Source organism: Pteropus alecto, unplaced genomic scaffold (genome assembly GCF_000325575.1).
Source record: "Pteropus alecto unplaced genomic scaffold, ASM32557v1 scaffold210, whole genome shotgun sequence".
Lineage (NCBI taxonomy): Eukaryota > Metazoa > Chordata > Mammalia > Chiroptera > Pteropodidae > Pteropus > Pteropus alecto.
Window position 1 is genome coordinate 306,425 of NW_006431288.1, and position 24,019 is coordinate 330,443.

The following is a 24,019-nucleotide window of genomic DNA, read 5'->3' on the forward strand; positions in this document are numbered from 1 at the left end:
AGAGCTCTATTTGCTCAGCATTTAGCTTTCAGCCCTGGTGAGTTTCTCACTTAATAGGAGTCAGATAACTTCAAGGGACTTTCTTATATCATCGAATACCTTCTGTAAATCAGTTTTTGTTTTGTTTTTTTCCTGACAACCACTGACCTTAGGATAGGATATGTGTCACTTGCACTAGTGTGTTTAAAACAACAGAAAATGTGATATTCTCCAGGGCTTCTCCTCCCTCTCCTGGATTTCTGGACTGGTACCCCTCTATCTCTCCAGAGAATGGATGGGGATGGCAATCATATGATCTTGCTTTTCCCTGCAACTTGTACTTTGGGTTCTCTCCTTTCATTCTTCCAGAGTCTTCACTCTGCATGTATCCCAAGCCCTTAATGCCCCACCTGTCCTCCAGGAAGTCATCCCTTGCTAGCTTTGAGCCTTGCTGTGTTTCTGGGGGCTCTGGATGCCAGTGGGAATTGGCCACGAGAGTTATGTGCCCTCTATCTCTGTTTGTGGTAAGCAAGAATCTGGCTTCACAGCACTAAGTTTTTTGTGTGTGCACCTGTAATTGTGTTTACTTTTACTTAAGAAAGAGAGAAAGGAGAGGCAAAAGCAGGCACAGGCATACTTTCTCTTCATTGGCTCTGTGGCCCTGTAGAAAGATTGCTATGTGTAGAGACATGGTTATGTATGCAGTTAAGCTGAGCTGATGTGAGCTCCTTGCCCCCTCCTCCTCTACCATGTGCTTGCATGAAACGCTTCTAGGGTGGAAGGGTTTGGCTCTCATCTGGCTTTGCTGTTTTATTAACTTCATTACCTTTGTGACTTTGGACAAGTCAATCTCTCTCAGCCTCAGTGTCCTTATCAATAACATGACTGGGTTAGGCAAGATGATCTCTAGAATCTGCTTGAAAATGGAGCCGAGTGTTGGGTTATAAAAGGAAGCAGTCTAGTTACTGATTAAATGGCATTTCTGGGCTGAATGGATATCAGCACTCACACTGCACGTTTGATCAAGGCCCTGCCGTTGAACCTGTCCCACTGCTGACGGCCTTGTTCTATGGCCAGGCTGGGGGTGGCTTCTGGGGTCTACCTTCCATGCTGTTGGCCACCTCCCACTTCCCACAGAGCTTGCTTTCCCTATCCCCTGAATACTTGCTTCGTGAGTTCTAGAAACTGACCATACAGGGAGGCAAAAACCAGAATAAAATCTGGACTGGCTGTGTGATCTTGCAAAGTCATAATTTCTTCCTGCCTTATCTGTAGAATGGGGGTGATGGCACCAGTCACGAATGATTCCAAAATTGTTGTGAGGCTCAGATAAGAAAATAGTCATGAAATTACTCTTTAAATTGAAAATAAACACAATAAACAATTATTTTGTTACATTTCTTCTAACACATATACACAAACACACAGTCTGTTCAGAGAGTCTAGCTAAAGCCTTACTATTTTTTGTTTTTAAATTTGATTAGACAACCAAGGACCATTGGCTATTTAAAGAAAACCTATGGCCTGAAAGAGAAAGGCAAAAACAAAGCTCTGAAGATAATAAAAAAAATCTAGTTGATATCCTAAGAAAGCAAGAAGGTAGTACATTCATAAAATAAGAAAAGGCTGCTCAGAAAAAATAACTATCAAAGATTAAAACATCACTCTTGGCAGTGAAACATGATTTTTAAAATTTAAAGAAAAACATTCATTACCTTTATAATAAGTCTTGCGATCAGGTGATCTTAATCCTCCAGTTTCGTAGTTCTTTTTCATGGTCTGTTGCATTTCCATATGAATTTAAGAGTAGCCCATCTATTTCTACAAAAAGCTTCTGAAATTTTGATCAAGATTTAGATGAATTTGAGAAGAATAGACATCTTAACTATATTGAATCTTACAGTCCATGTACATGGGATATTGCTTGATTTATTTAGGTCTTTAAAATTTCTCTCAGGAACATTTTGTATATTTCAGTGTATAAGTCTTGAATATCTTTTGTCAGATTTACCCCTACATATTTCATATTGTAGATGCTATTGTAAATGGTATTTTGTTTGTTTGTTTTAATTTCCAGTTGGTCATTGTTAACATGTAGAAACGCAAGTGATTTTTATATCTTGATCTTGTATCCTGCAATCTTGTTAAACTCACTTATTATTTCAATAGCTTTTTTGACTTACAAGGCTACAGTAATGAAGACGGTATGCTATTAGCATAAAGACAGACAGAGATCATGAAACAGAACAGAGTCTGGAAGTTGTCACAAATATGTGGACAACTGATTTTTGACAAAGGATTGTATCCAGAATACATATAAAGAACTATCAACACTCAGTAGGAGTGTCAGAATACATATAAAGAACTATCAACACTCAGTAGGAGTGTCAGAAAATCAATTTAAAAAAGATTTGAAACAATACTGCACTAAAGAAGATAAGCAAATGGCAATTAAGCATATGAAAAAGATGCTCAACATCATTAGTCATTAGGGAAAAGCAACTTCAGACCATAGCGAAATACCACTATACATCTGTTAGAATGGCTAACATGTTGGACAGGATGAGGACAACTGGAATCCTTGTATACTGCTGATGAGACTGTAAAATAGTTTAGTCACTTTGGTAAACATAATAATGGGAATGAATCTCAAAAAATTGTGTTGAGTAAAAGAAGCCAGACACTAAGGAGTACATGCTATATAACTCCATTTATATAAAGTCTAGAAAAAGCAAACTGGTCTTTACTTATAGGAAGCTGATGTGGGGTTGCCTCAGGGCTGGACAGGGAATCAGGGAGGAGTGAGAGGGAAGAGCTAGGAGGAAACTTTTCAAGGTGAGAGAAGATATGTTCGTTATCTTGATTGTGGTGATGGTTTCATGTCAAAAATTATACACTTTAAATATGTACAGTTTAGTTTGTCAATTATACCTTAGTGAAGCTATTTTTTAAATTCCATAGGTTTACAAGAGTAAGTTAAAAAAAAAAATCCCAGAATAATGAAGAATCCCAGAATCCCAAATTATGAAGAAATGCAAAAATATGAGGGGGCAGGAAGCCAGATAGAGGTGTAGAGGACTTACTCTTTATCCTTGGTGTTCCGAAATTTCATCACAATGTATTTAGTTATGTTTGCTTTTTCATTTATTTTTCTCATCATTCAGTGAACTCTCTGAATTAAAGAGGCATGCTTCTCTTTAGCTCTTGAAAATAGTTTCTCAGTATTTCTTTGATAATATCTTCTACCAGGCTCAGGAATTGGGCTCCAGTGTTATAAAAGATAGAGGTGAAGCAGGGAAGGGCATTATTAGAAATCTCCAGATCCTCTACCCCACTAGTCCCCCATAATGGGTGGGAAATAGATTTCTCCAGACCTGAGGACACCAGGTTTAGAGGAAGGCTGTAGTGAGGGGCATAAAAAGGCAAAGGTCTGTTTTCTCACATGTTCTGGAATGCTAGCGGCTACGTTTAAATCACTCCATCCAGGAGATTAGGAAATTATTCTCTGGAGCAATTAAACCACCCCATGGAAAAGATCTACATAGCCTAACTGTTGGGAGTGCTCAGTTTAAAAAAAAACAACAACTCATCAATTTTGGCCTACAATAAAGCCACTTGTGGCAAGCCATGCACACACAGTTTCCAAAGGGCCTTTTGGACCTCATTTCTAAATATGAATGAACAACCAAGCATCCTTAGGCATTTGAGAAAAGTCTTCAACATGAAAGAGAAAGTGAAAAACAGAAAAAGTACTCAATAGGAATATAAAAATGAGAAGATTTTGCATCCAAAATTCAGAGAACAAGAAAGGACTCTTGGAAATTAAAGTTTTGATAGAAGAAATGAAAAACTTGATAGAAAGCTAAAAAAAGGAGATGGGTAATAGCGGAGAAAGGATAAGTAAAATTAAAGATCAATATAATAGAAATTTCAGAAAGGTAGACCAGAGAAAATGAAAGGGAGGACATAGCTTAAAAAATTATACAAGAACGTTTTCCAGACTGAAAGATAGGAATTTCCAGATTCAAAGGGCAGGTGGAGAGCTCCACATCGTGAAATTTAAAAACTCAATTCAAAGCACATCCTCAAGGCTTTCAGAGAAAGATAACAAATCATGACTAAAAAATAATGGATGCGTACTGTCATATTTCTAAAAATTAGAGTTAGAAGCTAAAAAAACAATGGAGCCTTTAAAATTCTAAGTGAAAATTATTTGAAATCTGTAGTCCTATACCCAGCCAAACTATCAACAAATGTAAATACAGACTTAAAGTACTTTCAGAAACATACAAACTCTCAAAACATTTCTCAGGAAGCTACTGACGTATGTGTTTCACCAAAATGAAGCTGAGCAATGAAAACATGGAATCCAGGAAACAGGGTGTTTTAACACAAGGGGGAGGTGAAGGGAATTGCCAGGGTGATGGTGAAGGAAGTTTCAGACAACAGCTATGGGAAAGGACAGAGGGGTATAGGATAACGGCATCCAGGAGGAAAGTGAAATGAGAGGTTATTTAACATAATTTATATGTGAAAGATTAGAAAAGTGTTACAGAACTCTTAGAATGTATGGAAACACTTTGGTATGTGCTAAAAAGAAACCCAAGTAAATGAATATTTGCAGCAGGAAAAGCAAAATAGTTGTACTGAGAAGGAAATGATAGCGGAAATATTTTCAATGACTAATAAAACAGTATGGATATAATTTTTTAAAACTTTAGCTCTGTAACTATTGGGAGGTTGGGTGAGAGATGGCAAAGGAAGGACATTAAAATCCACATTATCATAATAGAAAATTAATTAATTATATTTTAAATAGATGAATCAAGAGATAGTGGTATTGGCATATTATTTAGAAATAGAAACAAATTCCTGAACAGTATTTTAAATAGTTGCCTCTGGGCTGTTTCTTTTTTAAAATTTATTTTTATTGAGATATGATTGACATATATAACTGTAAGTTTAAGGTGTACAATGTGTTGATTTGATAACACTTATATATTGCAATATGATTACCATGGTAGGGTTAGCTATGGGGTGTGTTTCTGTGTGCGATATTTGATAAAGTCATAAATACAACCACTTAGGAAACTAAAATTAGATAAAAGTATCCAAATGTGGCAGGAGTGGGGAGAATTTTTCACATAATGAGTTAATAGATAATATTAAAATGTGACAAACCAAGAAATGTTAGTTCAAGCACATTAGAGATATGAGGTTAACACCAGAACCACATCTGGAAACTTAAAAATGGCCACATCTGTGAAATTTGGGGTGGGGGCTGTTGCTTTTATTACAGACCCTTTTTGCAGTGAGTATGAAGTAGTTAAACCTGTAAGAGTCACAACCCCTCTCCAGGATTGGGGGCAGGCAGATAGTATGTGCTATATGGCAGAAAAGCTTGCCTGTCATTGCCTGCTGACACCATACCTGCTGGGCCCACATTCATGCCCCACTTTCTGGGATGCCCCGTGGCAGGGAGGAACCAGGGACACTGCTGTCCTGTTTGTGGGAGGTTTTGTTGCTTTTCATGCCCTTGGGTCTGAGCATGGGTGTGGATTCTAGAAAGGACCTGGCCTTCTCACCTCACCTTGACATCCTGGACTGGGACGCTTAAGGCTGAAAGCAGGGCAGCGTGTTCCACAGTGGCACAGCAGAGCTGCCCAGGTTTACTGCCTTTTTACTTTTGACTGGTTAAACATTGACATAACAAGGCCACTGAGTAGGGTGTACAGTTTATGTGCTGCCCACCGGCTCCTAGCTTGGAAGATCAATGGGGACTGGATCTTGTGGGAGCTGCTTGCTCCACACCCAGAGCTGCAGTGGCTGGATGGGAGCTGCCCTTAGAAGCTTGCACAGAGGCACCTGGTAGCCAATCATGGCTATGGGTTGGGCCCGCCTTCCCCACACCTGGGCATCTACCTGCATCAAAGATGATTCATTTAAGTGGAGAGCTTCAGTGAGTGGGTTTAGACAGGCTATTGTGGTGAGAGTATCTGAGCTGCAGTGCCTTTCTGTGTTCAGAACATGAACGGCTTTGAGGAAGGCCTGGAGTTCTTGCCGGTGAACAACTCCAAGAAGGTTGAGAAGCGAGGCCCCAAGCCCTGGGTTGTGTCGGTGGCCGTACTGATCAGCTTCTTCTTACTTTCTCTCACGGCCGGTTTGCTGGTGTGGCACTTCCAGTGTGAGTAAAGCTGGAGGGGGGTGGCTGTGGGAAAGGCAATGTGGGGGTGGCTGTACTCTCCCCTCAATGGACAGATCTGAGGCCTGCCTCTTATGGACACAAGGGAGAGAACGGAGGGTGCAATGCGGGTGGGTGAAGAGGGGTCTAGGGCTCTGTCTCCCCTGGCTCGTTCAAGCCATAAGGGGGGATGAGGCATTGGTCAGAGCTGGCCCGCGGGGCTCGTAGGTCCACTTGCCCCCTCCTGGCATGTACTCACCTGTCTGTGGGAACTTGTACTGCTTTTTGTGCCCTTGGGTCTGAGCATGGCGTGGATTCCAGTAGAGAATCTGCCTGCCTCCAGCCCTTCATCACAGCAGCTCCCCCAGGGTTGCTGAGGGCAGCTTGCGAACAGTGGGGGACAGGACAGGGGCTGCATGACGTCCTCTGACTACTCTCCTTCCCTGGTCTTGCACAGACCGGAATGTGCAGGTCCAGAAGATCTTTAATGGCTACCTGAGGGTTAAAAACGAGAATTTTCTGGATGCCTATGAGAACCCAAACTCCACTGAGTTTGCAGAGCTGGCCAACAAAGTGAAGGAGGCGGTGAGTCCAGTCTGTGGGCTGCAGCTGTGTCCCTGCTGTCTGCTCCCGGGGCTGGCATGGGAGACGGGAAGGACACCCAAGTCCCAGGAGAGAGGGAGCAGCAAGGGCTATGGTCAGGGGGCCATCGCTGCTCTCCGGCCTGCCCTGAGTCTCCTCTCCTTCTCTCAGCTGAAGCTGTTGTACAGAGGGATCCCAGCCCTGGGCGCCTACCACAAGGAGTCAGCCGTGACAGCCTTCAGGTGGGTGCTGGGGAGAAGGCTGGGTGAGCGGAGTGCTGGGGATGGGATCTGTGTGGTGCTGTATGTGGGACAAGTGCCTCATAGCTTGCAGGGTGATGAAGCCATGAGGTCCGGACCTGGAGAGCCAAGCACCAGTCCTTTTCTGTCCTTTATACCTGTCACTCAGCATGCTTAGCGCTTCTGTCTCCAAGGTGGATGACCGGGTAGTGTTGCTATGATGAAGGGCACAGAGGTAGATGGAGTGCTCTGCACGATGCCTGCCACATAAGCCACTTGGGAATGGTAGTGAGTCTTCGTTATTTTTCCAAATTTGAGTTTGGTCTGCACCCAGCATCTGGAAGAGTGGGGACAGGCAAGTGCCCAGAGCCCGCCCACATCTCACACTCAGCCCTCTCTCCGCAGCGAGGGCAGCGTCATCGCCTACTACTGGTCGGAATTCAGCGTCCCCAGCTACCTGGTGGAGGAGGCCGAGCGAGCCATGGCCGAGGAGCGCACAATCAGGCTGCCGCCCCGCACGCGCACCCTGCGCTCCTTCATGCTGACGTCGGTGGTGGCCTACCGTGAGTTGAGGGCTTCTAGGGGTGGGCATCTGACCGGCCAGCCTGCGGTGGGCCAGAGGGACCGTTGCAAGGGGAACCACAGCTCCTGAGCCAGTGTCGGGAAGAGAAGACTGCGTGCAGGCTGGCACCTCCCTTTAGGGGAATAAGGAAGCGGGAATGAGGAAATAGATCAGATCAGTAAATACTTTATTCTCTCTCTTTTTCTTCAGCCACTGACCCCAGAACAGTACAGAGCAGCCGAGACAGTAAGTATCGTACCCTCTTCCCATAGAAGGGTTGGGATGTGGCCAGACACCCCTTCAGTCAAGGAGTCCCCAAAAGTCACATAATATCGATAGCCAGCACATCTCTTTGCCTCTCCCAGGCCATGAAAAGCCCCCTTCCTGGTCTCCGTCAGGTCCAGGTCAGCCTGGGGCGCCTTGGAGAGGCCAAGTCTAAGGGCACCGCCAGTAGGGTTCTGGGCTGCTCGCCCCCACTGGCTCTGCCCGGCTCTGCCCCTCGTCCTCTTATGTCCTGCACAGACAGCTGCAGATTCGCCCTGCATGCCCGCAGCGGGGAGCTGACCCGCTTCACCACGCCTGGCTTCCCCGACAGCCCCTACCCAGCTTTCTCCCGCTGCCAGTGGACCCTTCGGGGGGATGCCAGCTCTGTGCTGAGCCTCACCTTCCGAAGCTTTGATGTCGCGACCTGCGATGACCGCGGCAGTGACATGGTTGTGGTGTACGACACCCTGAGCCCCGTGGAGCCCCGTGCTGTGGTGCAGTGAGTGTCCCGGGGGAGCTCAGGTGGGCTGTGGGAGCTAGGTGGCTGCCCCTGGTGGGCTGGGCCTCTGGAGCGAGTCGCAGTGTAGGCTGGAGATACAGCGTGTGACTCTTGGCCACAGGCTGCTGCACACTTCCAGGCAGCAGAGAACAGGTGTGGCGCGATCCGCAGCGCGCGCCCCAGCGGAGCATCTCGGAGGTGATTTCCTGACCTTGGCAAGCGTGAGGGAGGCTCGCTGGTCCCCAGATGCCAATGAGCAGGTGTGCTGCCTTTACCTGCCAGAGCAAAGGTGTAGCCTGCTGTTGTAAAACGGTCGCGTTGAGGCCGACAGATCAGGAGGCGGCTGCCATCAAAAAGATAGTTTGTTACAGTCCCTAAGAGGAGGGGGCCCCACAGGGAAACAGCAGGGTTGGTCAGGAGGCAGAGGACACAGGCAGAAATCGTAGGCAATGCTGTTTTGTTGTAGTTTCTGCAGGAAAGGCAAGGCAGGGTATGTAGGTTAAGGACTGGCAGTTTGGGGCATAGGACTGTCTCTCTCTTGTCTGGTACCTGGTTCTGAGGTGATTAGGGCAGGTGTTTGGTGGCCTGGAGTATAAGAGAGAGGAGGTGATTGGGGGTGGGCTCTGGATTGCTTGGTTTGCATGTGAAAAGCTTGGCCTTAGGTCTTGTACTATTTTAGGAATTGTCTAATCCTGGGAGGGCAGTGTCTCTAGGGTCAGCAAGGCAGCAGATATCAAAGCATCAGGGTTACAGGAAATAAAAAGGCATAATGTACTTGCTGAGGAGGTAAGGGTGCCACTTGTCAGGATGGAGCATCCTCTCAGAGGCTCTAGGGGTGGGAGCGAACCGTCCCTCCTCCCCCAGCTCTTCTTGACTCAGTGTGCTGGAGCCTTCTACTGCTATCTGTGGAAATGAGCTGGGCAGACACTTCATGATTAATAATGGACTGAAATTCAGGCCGAAACTGGGATAGGACCATCTGCTGCCACAGCAGCCAGGACTTCTGTCTAAACATCCTTTTTGTGCAGCGTTTCTTTCCCTCTCTCTAATGCATTAATTGCACAACAAATAAATACATATCCTGAATGGAAGAAGTGGAGAACAGACATGCACAAAGAAGACAAACGTCATTCATGATCTTACTTTCTAGAAACATTGTTAAATTTGAGATGTATATTCTTTCAGACTTCTGCTGTGTATGTGTGTATTTGTGTATGTGTTTAGATATAAGATTATACAGCACCTTTGGTTTTATTATCTGTTTTTTAAAAATGAGGTATATTATGATAGTTTTTCCAAGTCAATAGTCCTGTCTCTGACCCTCATTTTTAACGGTTGTATGACAAGGTGTGGCTGAGAGGCAGCGGGACATGGTCGTTGGCCCTGTGGGCTCTGGAGCCTGGTGCCTGAGTCTCAATTTCAGCCTTGACACTTGTTAACTGTGGAATCGTGGGCACATTATTTCACTTCTCCATGCCTCCATGTCCTTATCCGTAAAATGGGGGAAATCATATCTACTTCAGAGTTGTTATGAACATACCTGAGTTAGTAGACATAAAAGCATGAAGAACAGGGCCTGGCATGTTCTTAGTGTCAGTTCATGCTGTTACTACTACTGTTACTGTTACTATTTAGCCCATAGTTCATTTCATGAATAATGTTAGGCATTCAGTGTTTCTGAGTTTTTGCTAATTTAGACAAAGTCTTAAAACTAAGTCCACAATCAAGCAGCCGATTGTGTGGGGTGGGGCTTTATGACCCCACCCTTGGTCTTTTTTGAACAAGACCAGGGTTAGGGATGGGGTCCTTGAGCCCCCTCTGCTTGGGTGCTGTCTGCCCTTGCTGACACCCTCCTCCTTTGCTCCTACAGGCTGTGTGGTACCTACCCGCCCTCCTACAACCTGACCTTCCTCTCCTCCCAGAATGTCCTGCTCGTCACTCTGATAACCAGCACTGGGAGGCGACATCCTGGCTTTGAGGCCATGTTCTTCCAGCTGCCTAAAATGAGCAGTAAGGAGGGGCAGGCATGGGGTGGAGAAGGGGACAGTCCTCAGCAGTTGGACTGAGCCCAGGAGGCCACAGGCCAAACCCTGTGGATGCTGAACCTGCCCAGGTCGGCCCAGGTCGGTGACAGAGTTTTAAAGATTAAGCCAAAGGCTCTTTTGCCCCTCACTGGGGTCAGGAGCCCTTCCTAAAGTAGTCAGCCTCCCAGCCCTGGGACCTGTCAGCAGCTAGCTGTGGTGCCTTCAGGTGCTCAGGCTGCAGCCTGGGAGGAACACTGGCTTTACCTCAGGCTGGCTCTCCTCTGGACCCTCCCTCCACCCGCCTGTCTGGCAGAGCAGGTCCTTAGTCCTCATGCTCTTTTTCCTGCCTTTCCTCTCAGGCTGCGGAGGCTACTTACGTGAAGCCCAAGGGACATTTAGCAGCCCCTACTATCCAGGCCACTACCCGCCCAACATCAACTGCACATGGGACATCGAGGTAGGAGCTGTGGGGGAAAGAGGATGGAGGGAGCAGGGGGAAGGACAGAAGAGAAGGCGCGGGAGGGAGAGAATGAGACAAAAGGACGCTCCATTATGGCACGTGAGGAGGACAGAGCGGAGATGAGCTCCTTAGCAACTGAAGAGGCCGCAGGTCTGAATCCCACTGGCAGGCAGGTTCGCACAGGGCTGACCTGCTGCAGTGTGAAGCAGACCCAGACTCAAGTCCTAGCTCCTGCTCCATGGCTGAACGAGGGCCCTTGGGTAGAGTCTCAGCTTGCTCCAGGTAACTGAGCGAGCTGGTGACTGCTTCCGAGAGGTGCAGCTGGGATGCAGTCAGCATGTGTGTGCAGCACAGAAAGCACTTGCTGAGTGGCCGTGAGGCAGGAGCCTTGCTGAAAGGGCTGCTCCTCGTTCCATCCCAATCAGACTTGCATCTCTTTTTCCTTTCTTTGATGATGTTGGGAGAATTTTCCAGCCTTCTCTGAGTCTAGAAGTTCTTCCAAACATGGACCCCGACCCCTCTGGCTCTGTGTTGCATGTTGCCCACGGGGGCTAGAGAGGAGATACACAGCAGCCATGCTACGTGCCTTGCTTCCCCAGCCCCCATGGCCACCACGCGATATCCTTGGGTTTAGGAAAGAGGGAAAGCAGCAGCAAAGGCCCAGCAGCACCTCTCTCCCCAGGTGCCCAATAACCGAAACGTGAAGGTGTTCTTCAAACTCTTCTACCTGTTGGAGCCCAGTGTGCCCCTGGGCACCTGCCCAAAGGACTACGTAGAGGTCAATGGGGAGAAGTGAGTGCCGGGGTGCGGGGCGCCGACAGGCGAGTGGGGGAGCCGGCCCCGTGCTATGCCCACGGTGGAGGGGCTGCTCAAGCCCCAGGGCGGGTCCTCTTCCTACTGTTTGCCCCCTCTTCCAGGTTCTGCGGAGAGAGGTCCCAGTTTGTGGTTGCCAGCAAGAGCAGCAAGATCACTGTTCACTTCCATTCGGATCAGTCCTACACTGACACAGGCTTCTTGGCCGAGTACCTGTCCTATGACTCCAGTGATCGTGAGTAACTGCTTTAGAAGGAGGAGCCTGGCTGGGGGGAGGAGGGGCACCAGGATGCACTCGCCACGCTTCATCTTCTTAGCACTTCCTGATTCTAGGATACCAGAGAATGTAAGATACAGATTCCTCTTGCGGCTTTTTGAGGAGAAAAAAAGAGGCTACCTTAAATGCATTTATTAAAAAAGGCCACAGTGAACACTGGCACACACCATGCTCTTCAGTTCCAGTGTGAGGCATCATGAGCCCAAGGACCCTGAGCTCCTTTGGGCCACCTGTCCCTTTAGTTCCAAACCACTGTAACTTTGATATTTGGTTCTTGTTTTTGTGGTCTTTTAGCATCTTTAGGATTAATAGCATAATTTTGAGACACATTAGAAAATTCTGGGGCATGAACATCACACTGACTACTCTTAGCTTTGACAGTTCTGTGATTTATACCTAAGAGAAATGGGAATTTCTGTTGCCTTCAATTTCACCATCAGTGTGAGTAGGTTCTTCCACATACACTATGGTTTTTTGTTTCAGCCCTGCACTAGAGAATAACCTTTTGGAAGACTTCAAGTTAAATTCCTATATGCAAGAATCCAAACTTAAGTTAAAATTCAACTGCATGGCTTACCACCAAAAGTGTAATTAGATGAGCAAACTCCTTTGATAAGTGGCTAAGCTACCTATGCAGAGAAAGTGACAATGGCCTTCTCTCCACTTTGTCACCTGCCCGATGACATCAGTTGTCAGACACCTTCCAATTTCAGAAACATGGAAATGTGGGAAATACCGGAATTAAGAAAATGTGATGATGCCATTTGACGCTTGGGTAGGACACATTGTTGAACCGCTGAGCTACTGTTGCTCTGTGTTGCTGACAGGGAGCCAGGGACATGGCTGGCCAAGGAAACGGGGTGCAGAACTGAGTGCATACTCAGCCAGCCCTTCTCCACTTTGCCCGGAGCTTCCCAGGGTCTGGTCATCAGCAGTCAGGAGGGACTCCTAGCCAGCCCTCCCTCTACCAGCTGTGGGAACCCCCTAGCCACAGCTTGGTGGGACTGGGAGACCCCTGCCCTGGGGTGCCAGCTGCAGCCCTGCTCCTCTCTGTGTTGAGGGCTGGACTGGCGAGGGTTTTCCCTTCGGTCCTCAGCATGGCTTTCAGGTTGGCTGTGAGGGAGGAGAGGTGCCTCGGGGAGCCAGCTGTGGGAGGCAGCAGTGGTGGCCATGGACTTGAGGCCTGCCTTCTCCCTTTCAGCGTGTCCTGGGAAGTTCATGTGTAACACGGGGCGCTGCATCAGGAATGAGCTGCGCTGTGACGGCTGGGCCGACTGCGCCGACTACAGCGATGAGCTCAACTGCAGTGAGTGGGGTGCCGGCCGCGCCATCCTTCTGTCCGTGTTGTGTCCTGGTGCCTGCCAGCTGGCCTTTGCGGAAGGAAGGCCCGAGGTGGCTGGGAGGTTGTGCCCATGCCCATGTAGACATCTAGACCCCTTTGCTTGCTCTGCTGTGGAGCAGGCAGTGGAGCTTTTCTGCTGTGCTGAGGTCAGCTTCCTCAGCCAGTGACACAGGGTGCCCCGACCCGCTCTCCAGATGGGACTGTGTCCTCGGGCAGCTTCCAGGGGAAGCAGTGGGTGATGAGAGGCCAGGGGGCTCGCGTCCCCCTGAGCCTCGCCAGCTGACTGCTGCCCTCGCCCTCTCCAGAATGTAACGCCACCTACCAGTTCACGTGCAAGAACAAATTCTGCAAGTCCCTCTTCTGGATCTGTGACAGCGTGAACGACTGTGGGGATAACAGTGATGAGCTGGAGTGCAGTGAGTGCTTTCGGGGCACTGCCCGGGTTCCCTGCAGCTGACTCAGCGGGAGTTTTGAGCCCCTGCTGAGTGCTTTGTGCTTTCCAGGTTGTCCAGCTGAGACCTTCAAGTGTAGCAATGGGAAGTGCATCCCAAAGAGCCAGCAGTGTGATGGGAAGGACAACTGTGGGGACAGGTCCGACGAGGCCACATGTGACAGCGGTGAGGCTTAGGCCAGCCCACTGTCCTTCAGGGGGCTTTTCCTCCTTTACCCAAGGGAGCAGCCATGAGCACACTCACGTGCAGCATGTCCAAAGTTTAATGACCACACACCACCTCTGTGGGAATGTGATGAGAAAAGGTGTCTGTAGGGGAGAATCTTTGGAAGGTGGAAAACCTTTGGCAGGGCTGAAAGGACAGTGGGCACTGGTGTGGGTAGGTGGGGCAGCCTGAGTGAGGGGTGCGAGGTGGACGGGTCACCAGGCTTCTGGTTGGGTGCCACAGAGGAGCTGATTTTCTTCCATGTGTCTTCCCTGAGCAGTGAACGTCGTCACTTGCACCGAACACACCTATCGCTGCCAAAACGGGCTCTGTGTGAGCAAGGGAAACCCCGAGTGTGATGGGAAGGAGGACTGCAGCGACGGCTCGGACGAGAAGGACTGTGGTGAGCAGGGCGGCCGCGAGTGGTCGTGCAGTTCGTCCACTGTGCACACAGGCAGAAGCCACGCCGGTGCCTCGCTCGCCCGGTTCTGCCCCGGTCTGCCCGGAGGAAAAGATGGCTTTGCTGGTGGCACTGAGACACTGCCGCTTGGGCCCGCTGTGGTCCGGCTGGCAAGGCCCAGGGGAGCCGGCATGTCAGCACCTCTCCTGCAGGGCTGTTGTCCTGGCTGTGGTGCTGGGCTGGCCGCTGCTCCACAGACCTGGTGACAGGGGAGTGGCAGGCCCTGGCTTCCCTGTCCCCCCTGGAGGAGAGAGGGTGCAGCCTACTGGAGCACTCAGCAGGGTTTTGCCCGCAAAACCTGATACTTTAATTTGTAGCCTCTTGTGTGTTTCAGAAGCACTGGCCTCGTAGCACTGAGCATAGCTGCAGCTGTTCTGTGACTTCAAGTCACCCATCTGCTGCTCCCTTTGAAAGCTGTGTCCTTCAGCATTTGACAAGGAAATCTAGGCAAATGACACCCATAGTAAATCTAAGCAAACCAGCAGGTGCTGGAGGCCCCCTGCAAGCATTTGTGCAGGATGGGGAAGGCGAGACTATGAGGGTTTTGAACTTGGGAATGGGGAAGAGGGCCCCAGTGGAAGTTAGTAGGTCTGAGGCTTGAAGGTACTTATTTGTAGAGGGTCCCTTATGCCACAACTGCTCCAGCAGTGCTGGGCCCACTGCAAGGCGACCACTCTATACAGGCTCTTGCTGGGCCTGGTGTGCGGCCTGGGGCTGGTGCCCCGCCTTGACTCACTGTGCTTCCTTCCGGTCCTCTGCTCCTCCCAGACTGTGGGCTTCGGCCATTCAGCAGGCAGTCTCGGGTCGTTGGGGGCAAGGATGCAGATGAAGGTGAATGGCCCTGGCAGGTGAGCCTCCATGCTCTGGGCCAGGGCCATGTGTGCGGGGCTTCGCTCATCTCTCCCAGCTGGATGGTGTCTGCAGCTCACTGCTTCGTCAACGACAAAGGATTCAGGTGGGCCACTGGGAGGAGGGAAGCAGGGAGGCATCCATGGAGGCCCTCCTCTGTGTACTCTGGAAAGCCCCTGTGTCTTTGAGTCATGCTGAGGTGGGATGGCCCTGGGGCAGGGCCAGGGCTGGGGGCGTTGACACACACACCAGGATGGGGCTTACTGACAGTAATAATAAAAATGAGCATCTCTTAATGCTCCCTCTCAGTCAAACACTATCTAAGTGCCTTTCCTAACAACCTGTTTAGGCAGGTCTGGTTATGTCCCCATTATAGAAATGGAAGTTCAGAGAAGTAAGGACATTTGCTTGAGGTTGTCCAGCTATTAAGTGGCAGAGCCAGACTCAAACCCAGGTGTGTGGATTCCACAGTCTGTGTGGTTAGTCCCTGCACTAAAGGGACGTCGCGGGATCGGTTCAGACCAGCCTCACAGTCGCAGTGCAGCTCTGGCTTGCCAGGTGACCTTGGTCGAGTTACGCACACTTTTTAGGCCTTGGGCTCTTTGGTGGTGACACTGAGTTCTTACTCTTAGAATTGTGAGAATTAAATATGACAGTGTTCCTGAAATACTGAGCCCTGTGCCTGGTGCACAGTAGGTGCTCGGCATGTCATAGCCTCGGATCCAGGGCAGACTTGAGCCTGGCACAGGGAAGGTCGCTAAGGAAGGGTTGTGCTGTCTTCTCAGGACGGGGTGGTCAGAGGATTATCAGGAACAGGTGGCCCAACGTGGGCCTCTTTGTGTCTTGGCTCAGGTCTGCTTGGGCCCTCTGGCCGTTGGCTGGGAGGGAGGCTAAGGGGACACCGAGGAGCAGACCTTCCAGGGGATTCCTGCCCTCGGGGACTTCCTGCTGGGCACATGCTCTTCTGCCACAGGCAGCTCCATGAGGGGCCCTCAGGCTGCCGTGATGCCCTGTTGCAGGGAGGGGAGGAGAGGAGAGCCACCTCGATTTCAGGAGAGACGGGGCCTACTGCACCACGTGGGCCTCAGGAACAGATGTGGGGCCTGGTCATATGGACACGTGGGTGTGGGCGGTGGAGGCGACACCAAAGGTCCGGAGGGCGTGAGGCCCGTGTTGTCCCTGGGCCCTTTCTCTCCCCATTTTGTCAACTTCATCCTGGGCAGAAATGATTTTTTTTTATTTTTTGGAGTGATGGAAGTTTTCTTAAGGATTTTTAAAAGTAAATTTTAGTTTGGAATTTACATGAGTTGCTAAGACAGTACAGAATTCCTGTTCACCCCTCGCCCACTTCCCCTTGCTGTTCACCCGGGGCGTTTGTCAGTGCTGGAAACTCTCAGTGCCCCGTCACTGTCACCTCACCTCTCGGCTCTCCTCTAGGACATCGATTTTCACACTGACGTCCTTTCTGCTCCAGGAGCCAGTCCTGGTCACTGCTTTACATGCTGTTGACTTGTCTCCCTAGTGTCCTCTGGTCTGTGACAGTTTCTTGGTCTTTGTTTATTGTGACCTTGATAATCTAGAGGCCAGATATCCTGCAGGATGCCCCCCACCTGGGTTTGTCTGATGTTGTTCTATGATGAGACTGTGTTGATGCAATTTGAAAGCATAACACATCATATCAGCAGGTAAAATATATCAGCATGACCTTGCTGGTAAAGCTAATCTTTGTCATTTTGTTAAGATAGTATTTGTCAGCTTTTTCCACTAGGAAGTACCTGTTTTCTCCCTTTCAACATGCTATGCTTTGGATATCTTTCACTGTGGAATTCTGTAGGGAAGATCTGTCCCTTCTCTCCCCTTTATTTTACCATCTATTTATTTTCCAATGGACTCATGTGTATTTATATTTCAGGTTGTAATCCAATGCCATGTTAGTGACTTTGTTGCTTAAGTTGTTCGGGAGTTGGCTGCTAGGAGCTCACTGAGCTTGGCTCCTGTGTCCTTTGACATGGCCTCATTCTTTTGTTTATTTGAGCCACTTTCTTGCTTTCTAGCACTACCAGGTGCTCTAGGCTCATGTTGTATGTTCCCTGGTCCAGCCCTAGAATGAGCCTTTCCTCCAAGGAGCCCTTTAGGCAGAGAATGGTATTTAGAAAACAAGATTTGGGAGCTTGGTATCTTCATTGTCACCTCAGTCCCAGTTTCCAGGCTCCTTAGCAGGGCAAGTTAAGTGTACTCCCTGAGGAATTTGCCCCAGCCTACTGGACTTCCTCTTTCCTTAATTTTTCCTTCTTTCATCTTCTGTTGATCATCAGTCTTACTTCTGCCAATTAATACATTCAACAGCCATTGTTATGAGCACTGGGGAGACAAGATGAATAAGACTTGCTCTTTGCACTTCACAGACTTCCCAGGGTAGGATGACAAGATTCGTTATGTATGCATATGTGCACATACACACATGTGTGCACACATACACACATGTGTGCACACACGTGCAGACACATGCACATAGTAAGCGCTAGGCCCGAACTGTGGACACATTACCTAGGGCCCACGTGTGGCATTTAGAGTCCTGCCCGAGTGCTGGGGACGGTGACGTTAGGAATGCCTTTATCAGTGAGGCTCTGATCTGAGTGGTGAAACGTGAGGGTGTTTGTCACTGGACTCGGTGACTCAGACCTTCCAGACAAAGGGAGTGTTGTGAGCAGAGGCAGGCAGGTGTGAAATGTGCAAGGGCCTGGAGTGCAGTTACTTTGGACACGTTTCTGAGTCAGCAAGAGCTCACAGGGTGTACCTGAGCAGAGGTATCGTGTGTGGTCATAGGTTGCCTGATCTCCTGGCTTCCTTCTCAGCACTCTGGTCTGCACTGCCCAGTGCTGGAGTGGCCTTGCCAAAGAACTAAGCTGACCCTGTTCGCCCCCTGTGTATGTGCCTGCTGTGGCTTGCAGGATAACGTAGGAACGCCTCAACCCATCCCTCCAACCTCAGTCTCCTGTCCTGGCCTCACACCACCCACCCATATGTTCAGTTTGGCTGAGTTGGGGAGAGGAGTTCCTAAACATTCCCTTTCCTCTCTTTGCATACGCTGCTTTGTCCCCGACCTGCAGGCTTTGACCAAATCTTAGTTGATCTTCAAGGCCTGGTTCATGACCTGCTTCCTCTCCTGGCTCTCACTTCCCACCTCATGCTCTTTAGCATCTACTCATTCCTCTGAAGGACACTTTTCATTCTGTGCTTTTCCTGGCTCTCTCCCCAAGTACGCTGTGACTGTGCAGACGGTCTAGTACAATTCCTGCAAAATCAGAGACAGCCAGTAATTATCGAATAAATGAATACATGGGCAAATGAAGACATGGTTGAATATGAGGATGATTGGGAGAAAACATTAAAAAGGGTAAAGCCGAGTTAACGGCAGATGTTGAAAGCCCAGATGGGGAGGAAAGGCTGATCTGATAGGATCTGGGAATCATTCCAGGTTGTTGAATAAGACAAAGAGGTTCTCACCAAAGCAGTTTTTAGGAAGCTGTTTCTGGCAGCAACAGGTTAGAGTGAAGAGAGACCAGAGGCAAAAAGACAGGTGTGGAGGCTGGTGCTTCAGTCTGGGTGTGAGGCCTTAGGGAGGGGGCGGCAAGAATGGAGAAGAGGGAGTGTATGCGGGGTCAGCAGAGGGCAGCTGGGCGGGGCTGCAGGCAGGGATGGGGAGAAAGACTCTCAAGGGTGAGTCTGAGGCACAGGGCCGGGATGAGGCCACTTCAGCAGCCTCTTGACTTTCTTGAGAGGTTAGAGAAAATGAAGCATGTCTTTATGCGTTTTTCTGTCATACACATTTTCTATTTTAAAGATATATTTTCCAGTTTTTTATTTTGAAAAAATTTCGAACCTATAAGTCGCAAGGACAATGAAAGAAAAAATTACAGAGAACACCCTCATACCCTTATCTGTATTCACTAATTGTTGAATTTTACCACATTGGTTTTATTTTTCTCTCTTCACACATGTGTCTGTACACACACATATTTTTTTTTCTTTTAAACATCAGGGTACCTCAGAACACCCCAGTGACAAAAGAGTTGGTCTTCTAAGGAATCTGCTGTTAGCAAAACATTTTAGACCGCAAAGTTAATGTGAGGTTCCACACACTTTACAACAAACATTACTTCGATCTGGTAAAATAAGCTCATGTGAAACTAGAAAAGAATAACTAGCTCAGCTTTAGTGCCCCAAGTATCACAGTACTACACTTAGAAGTAGGAAGAAATCTTACCTTCCCCTGAAGTAGTTATTGTTATGCCATACAGATTTTTTAAATGTTAACAAAAATAAAGGAAAAAATCCGTGAAAATATATTATCAGAGGGAATGAAGATGAAGTACGGACCAAGTCGTTCTCTAGGCAGAGCTTCGTCTACTTCACACATAAAATGTGTCATCATCTCTTCTCAGTTACAGCAGCCTTGCTACCACCAGCCATGGGGTCATCTTCAGCACTGCTGCGGTCAAGTTTGATCATCTTGTAGATTCTGTTAGCATGTATCTGGGATCTTCCAGACTGAAGCTGGGAGACAGGAGTGAGGTTTCATAGCGTGAGACGACCAGATCCTTCACAGACCTGACCTTGTCGGCCTCTGCCGGTCTCCATGATGGAGTGGTCAGGGTTTATCGCCAGGTGTTTCTTTGCTGCCGTGTAACCCGTCGTTGAATTGTCTCTTAGGACTTGGGCCTTCCAGATTCTTTCCGTGGTTGTTGTCCAGCCATATATGCTTGTGACAATGCAGCATTGGGCTGTCACCAATCGGTTGGATATGACCACCTTTTTGGCTTTTTCCTCTAAGATGTTCTTCATGATTTTGCAGAGGTTTTCAAACTTTTTTTCCTTTTCCTGTTTATTTTTCTCTTCGTCATCTTCTGAAAGGTCCACTCCCTCTTTGGTGACTGACGCTAAAGTCTTCCTCTCAAATTCCTTCAGCTTTTTACACAACTCCTCAATAAGCTTGATCACACAGATCCTTCTAAGCCGGGTGTCTGAAGACATTCACATATATTTTTCGGAACCATTTCTGGGTTAGGTACAGACATCATGATACTTCTTCCCTAAGTATACATCAGCTTATATCTACTAAGAACAAGGAAATTCTCTCATGTAACCACAGTACGGTTATCACATCCAGAAATGACAGTGTTGATATAGTACTGTTAGCAGAAATGACAGTGTAGATATAGTACTGTTAGCAGGCATTCTGTCCATATATCAGATGTCTTTGAGTTCTCCCAACATTGTCCTTTACAGCTTTTTTCTCCCCAGAAATCTAGAATCCAGTCAAGGGTTATGCTTTGTATTTACTCATTGGTTTTCTTTAGTTTTTAAAAAATCTAAAACAGTTTCCCTAAGCCTTTTATGTTTGGTTTGTTATGGCAGTGGTCCCCAACCTTTTTGGCACCAGGGACCGGTGCTCCTATGAGAATCTAATGCCTGATGATCTGAGGCGGAGCTGAGGCGGTGATGCTAGCCCTGGGGAGCGTCTGCAAATACAGATGAAGCTTTGCTTGCTCACCCGCCGCTTACCTCTTGTTGTGTGGCCTGCTTCCTAACAGGCCACAGACAGCTACTGGTCTGTGGCCCAGGGACTGGAGACCCCCCAATCTATGGCATTACATTTTTTAAAAGTCCAGGCCAGAATGTCTCTCAGTTTGGATTTTTCTGATTGATTTTTCTTGATTAGAGTTAGGTTACACATTTTTGTTTTATAGGAAATACTACCTAGTTGATATTGTGTCCTTCTTAGGGAGCACATGATATCTTATTAATGGGGATGACTGAGAGAAAAATCTGATTACTTGGTTAAAGTGGTGTCCTAGAGTTTCTTCATTATAAAGGTACTTTTCTCCCTTGGTTATGAATACTCTTGGATGATACTTTGAACCTGTGTGAATATCTTATTCCTCAACAACCTTTTACCAGTGGTTTTAGCATTCCTCAACGATTCTTGCATGTGTTGGTTATTGTTATGGTAGGTGATTTCTTATGGCATCTTTTATTTATTAGCTGGTGTTTTTCTGTAAAGAATAGCTTTCCTTCTCCCCTTATAAATGTTTTTGAAATTATTTTTTAGATTCAGGATGTACTTAGAAATTTCCCTTCCCCCTTTTCTATTATTCAGCATGTATAGCAATTTAATCCTATTGTTTATTTTGATGTTCAGATGATCCTGATTTGGGCCAGTGAGTGCCTTTTCCTACTGGCTCCATTATTGTTTGAGCACTCGCTCCTGATGAAACGAATGTTCCAGGTTCACTTTATGCTTTACCTGTTCTAGACCTGAAATCAACCATTTCTCCAAGGAGCCCTGGTTCCTTTTAATGAAGAAGGATATTTAGAAACCAAGCCTGGGTGTTATTGGGGATATCATTGCTTTTAGGCGTGTTTTTTTTTTTTGAAAAATCATGAGCTTTTTCTGCCACTTCTGATTGCTGTCCAGCAACACAGGGCTCTTCCCCTCACTCCCCACTCCTTATTTGTGGCTCCCTTTTCCCACACCAGAAGTTGGCTCCCAACAACATTGTGTCTCGTCCTTAGTTGTTTATTCCTCCAGTAAACACGACACAGTTTCAGAACTGCTACACTGACCCCGCTACCAACAACAAACCTAGCACATGAAGTTCAACCTATTTTTCAATTCATATGGCACTTAGAATATGTACCACTGTGTTAGAAAAGTATTCTAATTGAGTTGTGTGTTAGTCCTTCTGTGAAAGATCAGATTAGTAAGGCATAATAAGGTATTTTTTAGTAATCAGATAAAAACGAATTAAGGGAGGAAAACAACAAAGGACTGGGAGGCTGAGTGCGGTGTCAGGGGCACCTAGTAGTTTCCAGTCGGGGGTGGCGGCCACGCAGGAGCCACCCCTCCCTCGTCGTGTGGTGGCTTTGTCCTGGGTGGCGCGCTCACCCCGGGGGCCCTCTGCGCTCCCTCCACAGGTACTCTGACCACACCATGTGGACCGCCTTCCTGGGTCTGCATGACCAGAGCAAGCGCAGCGCCTCAGGAGTGCAGGAGCGCAAGCTTAAACGCATCATCAGCCACCCCTACTTCAACGACTTCACCTACGACTACGACATCGCAGTGCTGGAGCTGGAGCAGCCCGTGGAGTACAGCAGCACCGTGAGGCCCATCTGCCTGCCCGCCGCCTCGCACAGCTTCCCGGCCGGCAAGGCCATCTGGGTCACTGGCTGGGGTCACACCTACGAGGGCGGTGAGCAGGGCCGGCTCCCCACCCCTCCCCGCCCCCGCAGGATGAGGCTTTCCGGGAGGAAATGGAGGCTTCTAGTGAAAGTGGGGGTGAGGAGGCTAGGCACTGTGACAATGTTGAGGGCCTGGCGCAGGAAGGCCTGTGCTACTGCACTGGGTGACCTCGGTGAGTTGCTTAAACTCTGGGCCCGTAAAATGAAGATAAAAACACCTTCCCGAATGGTACCTAGTGAGTTTAAGAAAACTGTTGTGGGAACACTGGGATTTAGAGAGGCTTGCCGAGCTGTGCCTGGATTGAGACCGGTGGTGGGAACCAGGCCGCTTCTGTCCTTCTGCCTCCATCTGTAGGCCATTAGTTAAACTGTCAAATAGAAAAAAAAAAAAAAAATCAGTGCTGATATTAATGTAGCACCCTGCCGAAAATGTAGATTATGGAGAGGAAAAAGAAAAATAACCTGACTTAAGGCTCTACCACCTTAACGAAGCCTCTGTGGGCATTTTGCGTTGCTATCTTTTAGTCTGTTTACTTCTCACATGCTGTTCCTATGGTGTATATTCAGTCTCATATCACCTGTCACATTTCCAGCCTGCTACCCAGGGACGCTACGTGACTGCATAATATCCTGTCGAGTAGATGTGTCATCAGTTACTTAGCCATTTGTCAGCCACAGGCCTTTGGGATGTCTCCAGAGTTTGGGGTCTGGTGACTCCTGTGCGAGCGTCTTGGGTGGTGCTGTTCCCCACACAGCACAGGCCCCTCGGGGGCCCGCTTGCCTGGATCAGCCTGTCCTGCCTTCTCCCCAGGCACCGTGGTGCTGATCCTGCAGAAGGGCGAGATCCGTGTCATCAACCAGACGACCTGTGAGAAGCTGTTGCCGCAGCAGATCACCCCACGCATGATGTGTGTGGGCTACCTGAGTGGGGGTGTGGATGCCTGCCAGGTGGGTGTCATGGGGGAGCCTGGGCTGGGGCGGGCCTGAGGAGGCGGACAAGGCACTCAGGGCTTGTATCCCCTCAGGGCGATTCCGGAGGCCCCCTGTCCAGCGTGGAGGCAGATGGGCGCATCTTCCAGGCTGGCGTGGTGAGCTGGGGTGATGGCTGTGCGCAGAGGGACAAGCCAGGCGTGTACACGAGGCTCCCTGTATTGCGGGACTGGATTAAAGAGCAGACTGGGGTGTAGATGCAAGGGCCATCCACCTGCCACCACAGTGTGCACCCCTGAGAACAAGATCTCTAACTGTACCCCTGCCTCGGGCCCCCTGGAATTCAGACTGTGAGCTGAATCCCCAGGACTCTGGAGATGGAGGACCAGCCTGCAGAGCCTCTCACCTCACTCAGCCTCCAGAGCTGGGTTGGGAGGTGGGGCAGAGAGGATGCCGGCAGTGCCGAAGGGTCAGAGGCTTGAAGACACAGCCTGTCCCCTCCCACCCCAAGCGGGGCTGAGGCTGTTTCCTGAAGAGCTGCTTCGTCTGCCTCTCTGATCCAGGAGCAGCTGGAATGTTCCTTCTGGGACCCTTTGGGTGGGGCTGGTGGGGTGCTGTGGGCTCCTAGGGTCACACTCTTTAGGAAACCTAGGCCAGAAG

At 48.7% G+C, this 24,019-nt stretch overlaps 1 protein-coding gene across 1 annotated transcript in view; it reads left to right on the forward strand.

Annotated features, from left to right (window-relative positions):
• The window catches only part of ST14 (suppression of tumorigenicity 14), a 36,539-nt gene extending 12,734 nt beyond the window's left edge, over positions 1-23,805 (forward strand). The window contains exons 2-19 of the mRNA XM_015597485.2: positions 6,004-6,163; positions 6,618-6,745; positions 6,914-6,984; positions 7,387-7,544; positions 7,754-7,789; positions 8,066-8,306; positions 10,177-10,316; positions 10,690-10,787; positions 11,473-11,582; positions 11,708-11,838; positions 13,082-13,186; positions 13,528-13,638; positions 13,726-13,839; positions 14,159-14,281; positions 15,107-15,293; positions 22,166-22,440; positions 23,241-23,377; positions 23,455-23,805. Coding sequence (XP_015452971.2) covers positions 6,004-6,163; positions 6,618-6,745; positions 6,914-6,984; positions 7,387-7,544; positions 7,754-7,789; positions 8,066-8,306; positions 10,177-10,316; positions 10,690-10,787; positions 11,473-11,582; positions 11,708-11,838; positions 13,082-13,186; positions 13,528-13,638; positions 13,726-13,839; positions 14,159-14,281; positions 15,107-15,293; positions 22,166-22,440; positions 23,241-23,377; positions 23,455-23,616 — 2,487 coding nt within the window. The 3' untranslated portion in view covers positions 23,617-23,805. The remainder of the gene's footprint in view (positions 1-6,003; positions 6,164-6,617; positions 6,746-6,913; positions 6,985-7,386; positions 7,545-7,753; positions 7,790-8,065; positions 8,307-10,176; positions 10,317-10,689; positions 10,788-11,472; positions 11,583-11,707; positions 11,839-13,081; positions 13,187-13,527; positions 13,639-13,725; positions 13,840-14,158; positions 14,282-15,106; positions 15,294-22,165; positions 22,441-23,240; positions 23,378-23,454) is intronic.
• The last annotated feature ends 214 nt before the right edge of the window (positions 23,806-24,019 follow it).